General features: G+C 49.2%; 6 protein-coding genes across 6 annotated transcripts; 5 read left to right on the forward strand and 1 right to left on the reverse strand.

Annotated features, from left to right (window-relative positions):
• Positions 1–506: 506 nt before the first annotated feature.
• ASPGLDRAFT_34312 (fructose-bisphosphate aldolase FBA1) lies at positions 507–1644 on the forward strand (the record flags this gene model as incomplete). Its single annotated transcript, XM_022544420.1, has 2 exons — positions 507–1025; positions 1084–1644. 2 exons carry the CDS (start codon positions 507–509, stop codon positions 1642–1644), a joined length of 1080 nt encoding a protein of 359 aa, XP_022402223.1.
• ASPGLDRAFT_1360456 (uncharacterized protein) lies at positions 1502–2635 on the forward strand. Its single transcript, XM_022541431.1, has 3 exons — positions 1502–2128; positions 2215–2400; positions 2455–2635. The coding sequence occupies exons 1-3, from the start codon at positions 1852–1854 to the stop codon at positions 2556–2558; spliced, it is 567 nt and encodes a 188-aa protein (XP_022402224.1). The 5' UTR covers positions 1502–1851; the 3' UTR covers positions 2559–2635.
• A 4007-nt stretch (positions 2636–6642) lies between these two features.
• Positions 6643–7504, reverse strand: ASPGLDRAFT_24548 (uncharacterized protein; the record flags this gene model as incomplete). Its single annotated transcript, XM_022543399.1, has 2 exons — positions 6643–7107; positions 7241–7504. 2 exons carry the CDS (start codon positions 7502–7504, stop codon positions 6643–6645), a joined length of 729 nt encoding a protein of 242 aa, XP_022402225.1.
• A 955-nt stretch (positions 7505–8459) lies between these two features.
• On the forward strand, positions 8460–11380 carry ASPGLDRAFT_123441 (putative DUF221 domain protein; the record flags this gene model as incomplete). The annotated part of the gene is made up of 2 exons (XM_022540398.1): positions 8460–8543; positions 8600–11380. 2 exons carry the CDS (start codon positions 8460–8462, stop codon positions 11378–11380), a joined length of 2865 nt encoding a protein of 954 aa, XP_022402226.1.
• Positions 11381–11602: 222 nt separating this feature from the next.
• Positions 11603–12639, forward strand: ASPGLDRAFT_45506 (uncharacterized protein). The gene is made up of 2 exons (XM_022546265.1): positions 11603–11987; positions 12076–12639. The coding sequence occupies exons 1-2, from the start codon at positions 11922–11924 to the stop codon at positions 12379–12381; spliced, it is 372 nt and encodes a 123-aa protein (XP_022402227.1). The 5' UTR covers positions 11603–11921; the 3' UTR covers positions 12382–12639.
• On the forward strand, positions 12639–13982 carry ASPGLDRAFT_56911 (heme-dependent oxidative N-demethylase family protein; the record flags this gene model as incomplete). Its single annotated transcript, XM_022548220.1, has 4 exons — positions 12639–12758; positions 12800–12905; positions 12982–13685; positions 13752–13982. 4 exons carry the CDS (start codon positions 12639–12641, stop codon positions 13980–13982), a joined length of 1161 nt encoding a protein of 386 aa, XP_022402228.1.
• Between the last annotated feature and the right edge of the window lie 8 nt (positions 13983–13990).

The following is a 13990-nucleotide window of genomic DNA, read 5'->3' on the forward strand; positions in this document are numbered from 1 at the left end:
ATCAAAGGCGAGGTATGATGCTATCGGCCGTCTTCGGTGTGGTGGAGGGCGGCGGGGGAAGTCGGGTTGCCGGACTCTGTATTTGTACACCACTTAACCAGGTCAATGGGCAAAAGAATAGCAGAATACAGTACTGATTGACTGGTTCAGATTCAAATTGTCAATAATTTTTTCATATTCAATTGTGATGTTCTCAATAGGATAGTGCAGTGTAGAAAATAGCTCGAGCTAACGGCCCTCTGCCCTCCGATTGAATCATGGTGAGGTCACGGCCCACATGCCGGTGTAGCATAGGAAATGCCCCTCCATAGTAACGGAGCCCCTCCTTGCCTGTTCAAGCGGTGATTTCACTCCAGATTCGTCAACCGGTAAAGAGAGAGAGGCGTTGCTGCGGCTTTTTTAAATAAACCGTCTCCCGCTCTTTCCCTTCACCTTTCTTCAACTTCTTCCATACATTTTTTTTCTATTTCACATCACTTCTCTACTCTACTTTCTACACATACAAAATGGGTGTCCTTCAGCTCTCCCGCAAGACTGGTGTCATCACTGGTGATGATGTCCTCCGTCTCTTCGAGTATGCTCAGGAGAACAACTTTGCTATTCCTGCTGTGAACGTCACTTCTTCCTCGGTCGTCGTCTCGACCCTCGAGGCTGCCCGTGACGCCAAATCCCCCATCGTCCTTCAGATCTCCAACGGTGGTGCCGCTTACTTCGCCGGTAAGGGTGTCTCCAACGACGGCCAGAACGCCTCCATCGCTGGTGGTATCGCCGCCGCCCACTACATCCGTAGCATCGCTCCCAGCTACGGTGTCCCCGTCGTCCTCCACACCGACCACTGCGCCAAGAAGCTCCTCCCTTGGTTGGACGGTCTCCTCGATGCTGACGAGGCCTACTTCAAGCTCCACGGCGAGCCCCTCTACTCTTCTCACATGATTGACTTGTCTGAGGAGCCTGTCGACTACAACATCCAGACCACCGCCGCCTACCTTAAGCGTGCTGCTCCCATGAAGCAGTGGCTCGAGATGGTAAGCCCCTCCAGCTCCCTTTACCAGTGTTCTGAAATGAAAATGCTAACGAGATCAGGAAATCGGTATCACCGGTGGTGAGGAGGACGGTGTCAACAATGAGGACGTTGACAACAACTCCCTCTACACTCAGCCCGAGGACATCCTCGCCATCCACAACGCTCTCGCTGCCGTCTCCCCCTACTTCTCCATTGCCGCTGGTTTCGGTAATGTTCACGGTGTCTACAAGCCCGGCAACGTCAAGCTCCACCCCGAGCTCCTCTCGCGTCACCAGCAGTACGTCCAGGAGAAGGTTGGCCACAAGAAGACCAAGCCCGTCTTCTTTGTCTTCCACGGTGGCTCCGGTTCCTCCAAGGCCGAATATAAGGAGGCCATTGGCTACGGTGTCGTCAAGGTCAACCTTGACACTGACATGCAGTACGCTTACTTGACCGGTATCCGTGACTACATCCTCAACAAGAAGGACTACCTCTTGGCCCCCATCGGTAACCCCGACGGTGCTGACAAGCCCAACAAGAAGTACTTCGACCCCCGCGTGTGGGTTCGTGAGGGTGAGAAGACCATGAGCAAGCGTGTCCAGGAGGCTCTGGATGACTTCAACGCTGCTGGCCAGCTGTAAACCTTTTTTTTTTTAAAAAAAAAAAAAAGGAATGAGCCTTAGTACATAAAAAAAAGAATGATGACGACATACAACTACTGATGACTTGTATGAGCATTTGGGGAGAGAAAAGATCGGGTAGACATGGAGTTAGGTGACTGTATCCAGTGATCATGTATTCCAGTGTATAATGAATTATGGCAATTTTTCAAACTCATTCATGTCGTAATGCGCGGAGTAAGCTTCCGTAGTTATCCCCAAGGTTGTGACTCAGTATCTACTTTCGTACACCTATTCTACATCAAGAGTACAGGGTACTCACGCAATGCCACGATTCATCCAATCCTTCACAACAACCCCAAAAGACCTCTTCCGTCTAATCTTCGGCCACTACGTCCGTCTCCGCGCCTATCACTCCCCCTCCTCCGCCCCCGACACGCCTTCGACCTAATCACCGTCAACGGCCTCGTACGACCACTAGCTCTAGATCTGTCGACTTATGAATGTACCCCCCCCACCCCGCCTATATCTTTCCTTGAGTATCTATACCCCATAAAAGTAAATATATAGTTAACAAAAAGTGATACATAGTCCCAAATGGCGCATCAATAAGACCAAACACATCCGTAATGCAGAAACTCGCGCGTACGGCGAAAAATCCGCATGTTTGCATTTACTGCGTTGCAAAGGGCACAGAGTTACCGGAGGATTTGATACTCGTGCATGAGTTTCGGGATCATTATTCGTTGCAGGCGGGGAGGGGGATGGGTGTTGATGGTATGTTTTCTTTTTCCATTTCGGGCTGGGATGGATGGTGCTGATGAGACGTAGACTTGAACGAGAAAATTACGGATTTCTTATCAGAAAAGGGAGAGAGATTGAGCAGGGAGGGGTGGTTGTGGAGGTTTCCGAGGGCTGCGGAGGAGATATCTTAGCTTAGGTTTGGAGAGTATGGAGGGCTGGCTATTGGAAGTAGGAAGGTACGTATGTGTACGGTCTAGTCCAGACTCAGACACCGATAGACCCATATCTTGCCTTCAGAGAATGTCATGCATAGGCCCCACGTGCGCAACCCATTTTCATTGATATCACACAAACTCCCGGGGAAAAGGTAATGGATGATAATGTTGTAAGTTCTGGCTAGTTCTCCCTCGTCAACACCAAAAGGATTCTGCAACCACTTATTCACAATATTCGACGTTTTGCTCTCAATAGTAGCAGCCCCCAACCGACTGCCCCAGTGAAATGTGATTCGAACATGACTGATGATATCCAATAACTCGATCAACCTCGCATCCACATCCATCGAGTCAATTGACTTCTGGATTCTTTCATAATCGAAACCGTACATCTGCTCAAACGTCTCCTTGTACGAGGCAAAACAGCACAGCGCACAGCAGATGCATTGATGCGAGTGAACCAGTATAGTATCGACATTTATCCATCGACTGAAGCAAACCCAGATTGAGCTGGGACTTGAGAGACTATGACAAGGGATTCGCACAAAGTTGGAAGGTCGCAGTGGTGTCCAAGGCGTCAATGTCCTTCACTGGTGGTGTCGATTGCGTTCCAAACCGAGACCGGGCCATTTGCCAGCGGGTTTTAAATCAATGTGTTTTTGCTGGTGTGTGGTCGGATTTCTTTTTATGAGCGTGACAGACGCACGAGGATGTAGAATACTATGATATTGTTGTCTTTTCCGTATATAGATCCTCCGTATATCAGCACTGCTGTGAGGCTGTCTTCTCGGGTTTTCGCCTTGGGTAGGTGATACTGAATTTCTGAATCCAAATCTATTCCATGGAAAGATCTGCTGGAATCGAACCCGGGGAGTGCTGTAAAAAAGGCGGTGCTTGCCTTTGCATAGCCAGTTAAAATGTCTCCTTCCTATGTGTTGACTTGCAGTATAGGAGTTTGGTGGGCTGAATGTCAGAAGACTATGCCATACTGATTCCCATGATACCGGTAGGGGGGAACAGAACTATCCGTAGCTCCTGTCGTCATATGCTCGAATACGCTGTAGGACTCATTTATTATGACTAGGGCTTTGCCGTATGGCCCGACTATATTCAACCGCTCAGTCTCGTTTTCCGCTTGTACAGATGCTTGTAACATTGTTGTGTGCCTCCTTGTTGCGGTTATCGCCTAGTTTGCGGATCAGACTAAGTACTTCCATTCATATAAGCATGGTATGTAAGATGACTGAGATCGAATCTAGTAGTGTTTGTCTTGTGAAAAAACATATCCCATCCTGACTGGCTTGGATTCTAAGCGGATAGTGTTCTTCCTTGTTTATTCAAGGACAAACAGCTAGAGCCATTCTGGCGTACGCCTCCAATGATGTTTGTATATTTAATAGCGCTGAACACGGTGTGAGCAATGCTTCCGTTAACAATCTGTACGCCCCAATTCTACCATACCACGATAGACCTCGACTTCGTCGTTCTCATCCGATCTCGTTTCTCAAAGGCTGACATAGCCAACGACTCGCAAGTTCTAAGGCATTATGTTGAATCGTTAGACTTTCAGGCCTGTCTGGATGAAGAGGTAAAATATGTTGAGGTTTGAGAGGATGATACAAGTAGCTCTCTACTTTTGCGCAATGCTTTCCCCCCCTCGTCCATTCCCTCATTTCCTTCGACCGCGAATCCGATAATTGGTCTGTTGTTAAACCTCAAAATCAAGGCAATAACTCAGGGCCTGCCCTCCAGCCAGTAATATCATGCCTCATAACACATCGTGTAGTCTGTCGAGTATCGTAAACCGTCTAGACATACCATCGTAACATGAGTCCATGGCCTACCACAAAACAGTGTGGTCTGTTCTCGAATGTTTACTCGCAAAGCCTCTTGTGCCACCCTGAAAACATTCCCGTAGCAAGCCTTCAAGTAATAGTTCTATAAAGCAGGTTTCGAGACTTGTGATAATATGCACATGAAGCCGGTCCCTATCCATTACCCTGATTTCATTTTTGCATGTTTTCAGATTGTGTCGATGGTGTCGATGGTGTCAGTCGTTTTTGAGTGTCTCCAGTGGCGATGCTTTTCTGGACGTTGTTATGGCCGGTGTCATTTGTTTCTTCTTTTTCAACCAAGCCCTGTATTCTGGCCGTTCATTAAGAACAGCAATGTGCAAAATATGGCAGTATCGAGCACATATTGGGATTGATTTCATATAGGCTTTGTGCTGTTTGTGTTCCGCCTTTTCTATCTTGAAATACGCGACAGATCCAGAATGGGGAATAGGTACTCCAGAGAGACTGGTGTGAAGATTCCGTCTGGGACGGGAACTCTTTTTTCGTCCAGCGACACCACATAGAGTTGGAGGATCACTGCAACGGACTATTATCATCTGAATCACAGGGGAAACGACAGTGAGATACTTATTCAACACAGTTCTCATCACAGCTGCGTTTGCCCACCCAGTGCAATTCTTGAGGATCGAGGCCTTGCATATCGATCGACGAATAGTCCGTCTCTGTTATAATTGTGATACTGTTGTTATCGTATTTCCCATAACAAACCCCAGGTTCTCCACTGACAGCCCCGTGGGGCTCTACTAAATCTGACCCTAGAGCACGGAATAACATCTCAAGGAGTAGATTCACAGATGTAGGCGCTCATGCATGACATGGGCTTCGAGCCAGCTCGTCAGGTTACTGCAGTCAGATGCAGTTAGTTTTCTAAAACCGCCCAGTTATAACCTTCATTGGACAAGTATATCATATTTATTGGTGTCGAAATACGCGTCAATGGTCTCCATTGCTCAGTCAAGCTGTCCTTCAAGTCATTATATAGGTGTTGATGCAGAAGCCATGCAGCTGTGGCTGTTTCAAATACGTGAACAATTTGATTACCGTACGGATGTTGACCTGCCCCGGAACAAAGTTTTTTTGGTCATTGTGTATGGGGGCTCTCAGCCTTCTAGACCCATGAACCAACTCGAGACTTATATGCGTTGATTGTTCTTTCGAGGAAAACAAAATGGGACCGGTTTTCTTAGCAAATTACTTGCAGCTTTCGCTTCATCGGGCCTGATGGATCTTGTTTTAACAGACCGTCAACTTGAAATTGGCACGAATCGAGCCTAATATGCGTGTCGGAAAGAGGGCTGTTCTGTCAAATTGATAACACTTGTTGTAATGTACAGTGGAAGAGGGAGAGAAGAGGGAGATGAAGAGGAGGCAGACATAAGGAGAACTGCTCATTCTGCAGACAACTGACCATTCACTATGTAATGAAGTTGACGACAGTGATTCACCTCCATTTTCAATCCAAAGACTCTCGTTCTGGAACGCAGCCACGTCACACCCCAAACACGGAGCAACTCGTCTTTATCCATTATATTGATCTGGGGAAGACACTAACATCTATCCCAGCGATGAGACGAAACCTATCATTCATTGCATTCGCGATCTGAAAGGAATTCGGACAAAATGCCCAAGTACACCATTCTAGCTACTCTAGGGTAAGGTAGTGCCGCTCGGATATCTTGCGTCCCCAACCTCTAGTACATACATGAAAATTCATCCCAATACTACTCCGGAGTACCCCACAATCAACGTCTAGAACGAAAAGTGGATACTATACGAAAGATGTGACGAGTGCAATGATTTTTTCAACAGTTGCACTTGCGCATCTGCTGCGGAGCCGTATGATATCATTGTGGTTCTTCTGGAGAAATGGAATCCGAACGTTGGGGATGTCGATCTTGTGCATTGTCCAAGTTACGGCGTTGGAATAATGACAATGTTGATCTTTCTTCCCGGTTCTCGCACTGGCTGGTTCTTGAACCAGGCACATCCTCGCTTAACGGGGAAGAGAGGTCCACTCGAACCTTCGATGACAACACTGGAATTTTCACCCATTCCCGGCTCAGCATGACATTGTATCAGATTGTAACAGCTTTACAGGTTGTTGCGATAACAATATCGCAAACACGCATGTATTAACCCAGAGCAATGTCAGCCCGAAATTTCAAGATCATTGCGCATAATTGTAGTCCAATTGCAGTGCTCAATTACAGACCAACACTCATCGGATGGAGATCCTCCATGGCACCACTGTTTACACCCGACATGAGCATCAAATAGAGCCTGTCGAGTGAAACGATGGGACAATCTCCCACACCCCGATAACTCGATTCAGGGTGCGCGGAAGAACGCTGCCACCAAATATCCACGACTTTGATGGTCACCTCGCTAAATGCCTTATGATCATCCATTGGGTCCTCTGGGAAGGAAAGATTGACGAGCATCGAGATCGTGGCCTCGTCGAGAACTAGACAAGCCACGTTGCGAGCGGGAGGCACGAACCTTTCCTCATCATCACACAGATTGAAACTACGGATCAGAGCCCGGAATTCCTCCCGAATACGGTCATCGGACGCGCCATTCAGAGCATCTTGGTCCTCGATCACATCTAGTTTAAAGCGATGGAATGCCTCATCCCCATACGCGGACAGGGTATAACATCGCAAGCCGCGCTGCACCACCTTTAGCAGGTTGTCTATCGCTCGAGGGATGTTCTCGAGGACGCTCTCCGAATATCTCGTCACGAACACGTAATAACCCCATGTGGGATCTCGGCCCACGTATTTGTCTTTTCCAAAAGCTGACTTGCTCCCATCCCTCGATTTCGCGAAGCAGATCTATCCCTTGATCGAGTATTGGGTTGTAGGGCGTCGGGTCATAGTAAGTAGCGGTGTCAGCCTGTTCTTGCACTTCCCGGAGTGGCCGGGCTGTCGTCGTGATGTCCGCCGCAGCACCTGGGCCGAATGAGCGGGCAGCAAAGTTGCGAGTCCAGGGTACAGGGCGGACAGCCAGGGAGGAGCCTGTGGGGGAAATAGGACGTATGTTTGCGGGTTTCCCTCGGCCGGTCATGGTGTTGATAGTACCGGTACGGAGTCATGCGTGAAAAGCTGATAGTCTCAAGGTAGCGTTAGATAGTGCGAAATTAGTAGGTCATAGATCGCACTAGGCAGCAATACGCTAAACACAACCATAGTCTTCTATTTATCTACCAAGATTCTGTTTATTCCATACCAATATCTACTCCATAGTCTACATATGTGCTGTTCCTGTCGATGTTCCAGTCCCAAAAGGGCAAGAGGCTGTAATGATGGAACATAAAATACAGAGACCCACTTTCGTGTCTCAAAATGTTCCAGACCACGACGCATAGAAGAGTTTTCATTGGCCCACAGAAATAGTATATACCAGAACCAATCAGATTCCACAGCCGTTTTACATTTAGTGTCTGCACTGTAAATGCTGTACATACTCAGTAGTAGAGCACTCTGGAGTATAGGATGCAATGTAGACATAAGTAGTTGTTGATTTATAGGATCGCAAGAGAAATGAAACCATTTTGCAAATCATACGGGTCTGGGGATAAGCATAAATAGATCAAATGGTCTAGACTACCAAGACCGATGATCTGCCAGCAGGGACCGATGCAGTATTTGTATGTAATCTGTAGAATCTGCGTTGAAGACTGTCACTCTGCACTTTACTCCGGAGTATGTAGTGTACATATTCCAGCCCATAATATTCTATCATCTTATCATTAATATCCGTCTGAAAACTCCAAGCAATAGCCTTATATGAGTCTATGGAGATGGTCTAACGCCGTTGTCCAACCGCCTCCGCTGGATCCACCCGGACTTGTGTCTTTTTGCCTCGTCATCCATTCTTTCTTTCTTTCTTCTTTTATTTTCTCTTTATTCGTTCTTCTCTCGTTTTTCTTCTTCTCTCACGTCTCTCGTTTTCTATTATTACCATATAATTAGTCCCTCGTTCCGTCCTCGTGCGCCTCTTCGGAGGTCGTGCCACCGCTATGCATCCTCTCGTTTTCCGCCGCGACGAGACGACGCCCGCAGACGAATTCCTCAAGCTCATTCAGAATCCGTTTTCATCGGCTGTACGCTCTCCCTGCTGAATATACTACACATATATACTAACTCATGATAATGATAGTTCCAATTGAACGCTCTGTCTGCCTCCCTGGTCACTTCCGTCGCCGCTGCCGCCCTCCTCGCCCTGCTCTTCTCCCTCTTTCGTCCCCGTCATTCCGTCGTCTACGCCCCAAAAACCAAGCATGCAGACCACAAGCACTCCCCGCCTCCAATTGGCAGAGGCATCTTCGCCTGGTTCAAGCCCGTCCTGCGTACCAAAGAACCCGAGCTTGTCGAGTGCATTGGTCTCGACGCTACCATCTTCCTGCGATTCACCAAGATGTGCCGCAATATCTTCATTTTTATGAGCATTATCGGCTGCTCTATAATGATTCCGGTCAATCTCACGCAAAGCAAGGGTGCTGTTCAACAGGGGTTTTCGGCTTTTACTATCATGACACCGATGTATGTCAGTACCATGGCCGTGTGGAGTCAGGTGGCTTGCGCGTGGGCATTCAATATTATTATTGTGTTCTTTCTGTGGAGGAATTACAAGGCTATTGTTCGTCTTAGGAGAAATTATTTTCAGAGTTCGGATTATCAGCGTAGTCTGCATGCACGGACTTTGATGATCCTCGATATTCCCCAAACTGCACGCTCCGAAGAAGGCATTATGCGCCTCACGGATGAAGTCAATCCCACTGCAGCACTGCCACGAGCGTCTGTCGGCCGCAACGTCAAGGGTCTTCCCAATCTGATCAAGGAACACGATGAAACCGTCCGCAAACTCGAGTCGGTTTTGGCCAAGTACCTCAAGCGACCCGATCAGCTGCCACCAAACCGGCCCACCATGCGTCCACCCCGGAACCACCGCGGTGACACAGTCGGCAAGAAGGTGGACGCCATTGACTACCTCACCGATCAGATCACACGTCTCGAGGAGGAAATCCGCCATGTTCGTGCTTCCGTCGATAAACGGGATGCCATGCCGTTTGGTTTCGCCAGTTTCGATATGATCGAGCATGCGCATGCGGTAGCCTACACGGCGCGCAAGAAGCACCCACAAGGTACTACCATTAGTCTGGCTCCCCGGCCGCACGACCTCATCTGGGAGAACCTGCCTTTGTCCAAGTCAGCACGCGTGTGGAAACGGTTTATGAACATTATTTGGGTTACAGCGTTGACAGTCGTTTGGATCGCGCCCAACGCTATGATTGCCATCTTTCTGTCCAACCTGAACAACCTGGGTCTGGTTTGGCCGGCCTTCCAAACCTCGCTCAATGCCAACCCCAAGGTTTGGGCTGCGGTGCAGGGTATTGCGTCCCCTGCTATCACATCGTTGGTTTATTTAATTCTGCCTATCATCTTCCGTCGTTTGGCGATCCGAGCAGGTGACGTGACCAAGACTTCTCGAGAGAGACATGTGCTTCACCATCTGTATGCGTTCTTCGTCTTCAACAACTTGATTGTATTTTCTCTCTTCTCAGCCGCCTGGACTTTCGTCTCTACTGTGATCGAAGCCAACCAGCACGATGAAAATGTGTGGCAAGCACTCAAAGAGGGCGAGCTTTACTCCAAGGTCATTAGTGCTTTGTGCAATGTATCACCCTTCTGGGTGTCCTGGCTGCTGCAGCGGAACCTGGGAGCTGCCATTGACCTGGTGCAGCTCGTCAGCCTGTTCTGGATTTGGTTCGTCCGGACCTTTATGTCGCAGACGCCGCGACAGGCGATCGAACGGACGGCGCCTCCATCGTTTGACTATGCTAGTTATTACAACTACTTCTTGTACTACGCAACGGTGGCTTTGTGTTTTGCGACGTTGCAGCCCATCGTGCTGCCAGTCACGGCCGTGTACTTTGGGTTGGATGCCTTGCTGAAGAAGTACCTGCTGCTGTACGTATTCGTGACCAAGAATGAATCTGGCGGCCAATTCTGGCGTGTCCTGTTCAACCGAATGGTGTTTGCGACTATCCTGTCGGACATCATCATCGCGCTCGTGACCAAGGTCAAAGGCACATGGACCATGGTGTACTGTGTGGTTCCGCTACCGTTTCTGGTGCTGATCTTCAAGTTCTACTGCATGAGAAAGTTCGACACCGACACCAAGTACTACAATCGGGCAGATTTGAGCGATGCGGAAGCGCTGGCAGCCGGCAAATCTGGTCGCAAGGCTTCAGAACGACTCAGCAGCAAGTTCGGCCATCCGGCTCTGTACAAACCCCTCATCACTCCGATGGTGCATGCTCGGGCGGCCGATGCACTGAAGAAGATCTACCGGGGGCGTCTACACAACTCCATGGCGGAGGGCGAGTACTCAGACATTGCCTTGAACCCAATGTCCGCCTCGCATCCTGGCAAGTCGGATCCGTCCGCCACAGCTCCATTCGAAGTTGTTCCAGAGAACCAGCTGGACTTCTCGTACTTCAAGGACCGCCCCGAATTCCGAGACGAGTTTGGCGGTGGAATCTACGGTCGTCCAGAGGATCTCATCACAGAACGATCCCATACACCACGCAGCATGCTGGGCGGCGAATGGTCACCCAGCTCATCGCGCGCGTCCTCACCAGCTCCATCAGGACTCTCCATGTCCATGTCCGCATTGCCAGCAGACCCCTATAGCCATGTCCACCCAGTCTTCCGTCCACCATTGTCTCGCGGTGATAGCGGTCCCGTGGGACGAGGCTTGTACCAACAGACAACTAACGAGAGTGAGACATCACTGCTTGACCAGGCGCAAGCGCCTGCGCAGACGGAGGTGCCTCCTGCAGCTTTGGACCGCTGGCGTACCGGGGGGTACGGACCTGTTGAGCAGGATGACGACCCTGGTTTTATGTCATATGAGTCGTATCGGATGGCAAGGTAGCTTTTTTGAGTCATTTCTTTTGGGGGGTTAGGGTTTACTTGGGTTGGTTTATCTTTCCTCAATTCTTCTTGTATATGTTTTGATATATAATTTTGGATACTAGTATATAGATTGGATGAGAATGGTGACGAGTTACGTTATACGATGCAAACTTGGAAATAAATTACACCAAGGCTAAACTTATTGTATAGAATAGACATAAAAAGGCTAAGTGCTCTATAGCAGCGTACTCAATGAAGTGATTACCCAATTAGGCCAGGCGGATCGCGATCCGCGGAGCTCGGAGCTATCTCCTTTCCGCTTTGTTTCTTCCTGTCAGCACCTCAGCTCTGTCCTCTGACATGTAACAACATCAACCTACGGGTTCCTCTGTGCGATGGCCCATTGATTCGTCTCACGCTTATTGTGCCAACTGTCATTGCGACCTGTCACTCCGTCCGTACCTCCGCGGCGTACTTCGTACCTGGAGTACGCTATCAACAAACAACCACAACCACCAACACTCGCAAATCAATCCAACCCAGAACCAAAACAACAGAAAATGACCTGGTACTCCATCCTCCCTCCCGACCTCACATACCTCGAAACCTGGGCCGCCCGAATCTTCGTACGTCCCTCCCCATCCCCGTTCCCATTCCTTTACCTCCCCCACACCTCTCCCCCAATCAACCAGCCCCCATTACTAACGTTCGCAGTTCATCCTAGGCTTAACAACCCTCCTCCCCTGGACCGCGCTCCTCATCTTCGACTTTGTGCTGTATATCGTGCGCATGGCGCTTTACGAGATGCCGGTTGTTGGGGGCCGGGTGAGAGGTGCGCAGAGACCTAGGGCGCCGAGTTTGAATGAGAGGCCGGATGGGGGTGCACGCAGGGTTTTTGTGTTGGGGCAGGGTGGTGAGAAGAATGTTGAAGGTGATGGATTTGGAGATGGTGATCTTGATGGAGATGGGGAGGATTATCGGTATCGGGATGAGGGGGAGCGGGAGGGGAAGAAGCTGTGATTCGGATAAGGACTAGGATGGGATGGGATGGGATGGGATGCTTGCATGGCGTATGGATTTTGTTTGATATGTATGAGATACCCATTGTGATTCGTTTGTACGGAGTACTGTTGATTATTGTCTGTCGGTGCTTCGGGGCTTTGTCCAATTGACTGCGCCGAATTTCGGTGTTACTATACCCTGCAGGTTAGTGAGATGTATTTATTAGCATGGCATTTCATCATCTATTTAGGTTCGTTAGAAGTTATTGTATTAAGATGGCTACGATGGATGCTCTCTGGATGTCAGCCTGGTCATTGACCTCGTCGACATGGATGTTGATATCAGCACTGGCCCTGGTTCTTATCTACGTGATATACAAAAGACACTCTCAACCTGTACGTCTTCCTCTATCTAGAGAGCCACTACTAACTCACAGAAGAAATACACCTTCCCCCCAATAACCCCCCTCCCCAACTTCAACCATGAAACCACAGACCCCATATCCCTCCGTCCCTTCAAACCAAAATACCACTTAACCATGGGTATCCCCCCCCCCCCTCTCCCCTTCCACACAAACCCCCTCTAGACACAATATCAACACAATACTAACGCACCCAGGCCTCACAACTATACCCCCCTCAGACCTCCTCCCCATCGACAAAACATACGAATCGCGTCTCGAGCTACGCTCGTCACTTATCTCACAGCATAGAGATACAGTCATCGGTGTCTGTGATGATAACGGGGGAGATGCAAGAGTTCGCGATGCTGTGGAAGAGTTGTATGCGTTTGTTATCGGGTGGTACTTACCAAGCCGGTATCCGACTATGTTTAGGGTTATCGCTTCACCAGCCAGGGAGAAAGGAAATGGGGAAGAGGTGCTGGAGAACAAAGTAACAGGCGATATCCGGCCCACAACACTCGACAGCACCCAAACCACAGAATCAGCCCTAGAAATCCTAGGCAAAACCATCGATGAAGACTTCCTAATCCTCCTCCCCACCCAATCTCCCAACAAGCCCCCAGAGGACCAGAAATACCACCTCTCCGCATACATAACCTGCTACCCCAACGGTTTCGACCCAGCCCAGAAACTAGGCCTGCAACTATCAACAATCCACGCCCCCGTCCCGGGGTACAGCGAGAAATTGGAGAAAAGCATGGATCGGTTTTTCTCGAGGATCGAGGTTGGGAAGGTTGTTAAACGGGTGAATTGGAGCGTTACGACGGGGGCGGGGCTTTTTGCGGCATTTAAGGGGACGCATGCGAGGGTTGGGGAGGAGGTTAGGGAGATGGGGAGGGGGGAGTTGGATGTTGGGTCGGTATGTATTCTTTTCTTGGTTTATGGGTTATGGAAAATGAATGGCTAACGGGGGTGGTTGGGGTAGACGTTTCTGCGTTGTGAACGGCAGACGCTTCATCGGTTACCGACTAATAAAGCGTTGGTTTTTGCGCTCCATACGTATACGTATCCGATTCAGCAGATCAAGGATGAAGGGCTTGGTGAGGAATTGGCTACTGCGATTGACGGTTTGAAAGAGGGTAACATGCCTGAGATGCATTTCTACAAACGGGGTTTTGTATGGGGAGAAGCTGTCAAGGCGTTTTTGCGGAGTTAATACCAGCG

Source organism: Aspergillus glaucus (genome assembly GCF_001890805.1).
Source record: "Aspergillus glaucus CBS 516.65 unplaced genomic scaffold ASPGLscaffold_7, whole genome shotgun sequence".
NCBI classification, from domain to species: Eukaryota; Fungi; Ascomycota; class Eurotiomycetes; order Eurotiales; family Aspergillaceae; genus Aspergillus; species Aspergillus glaucus.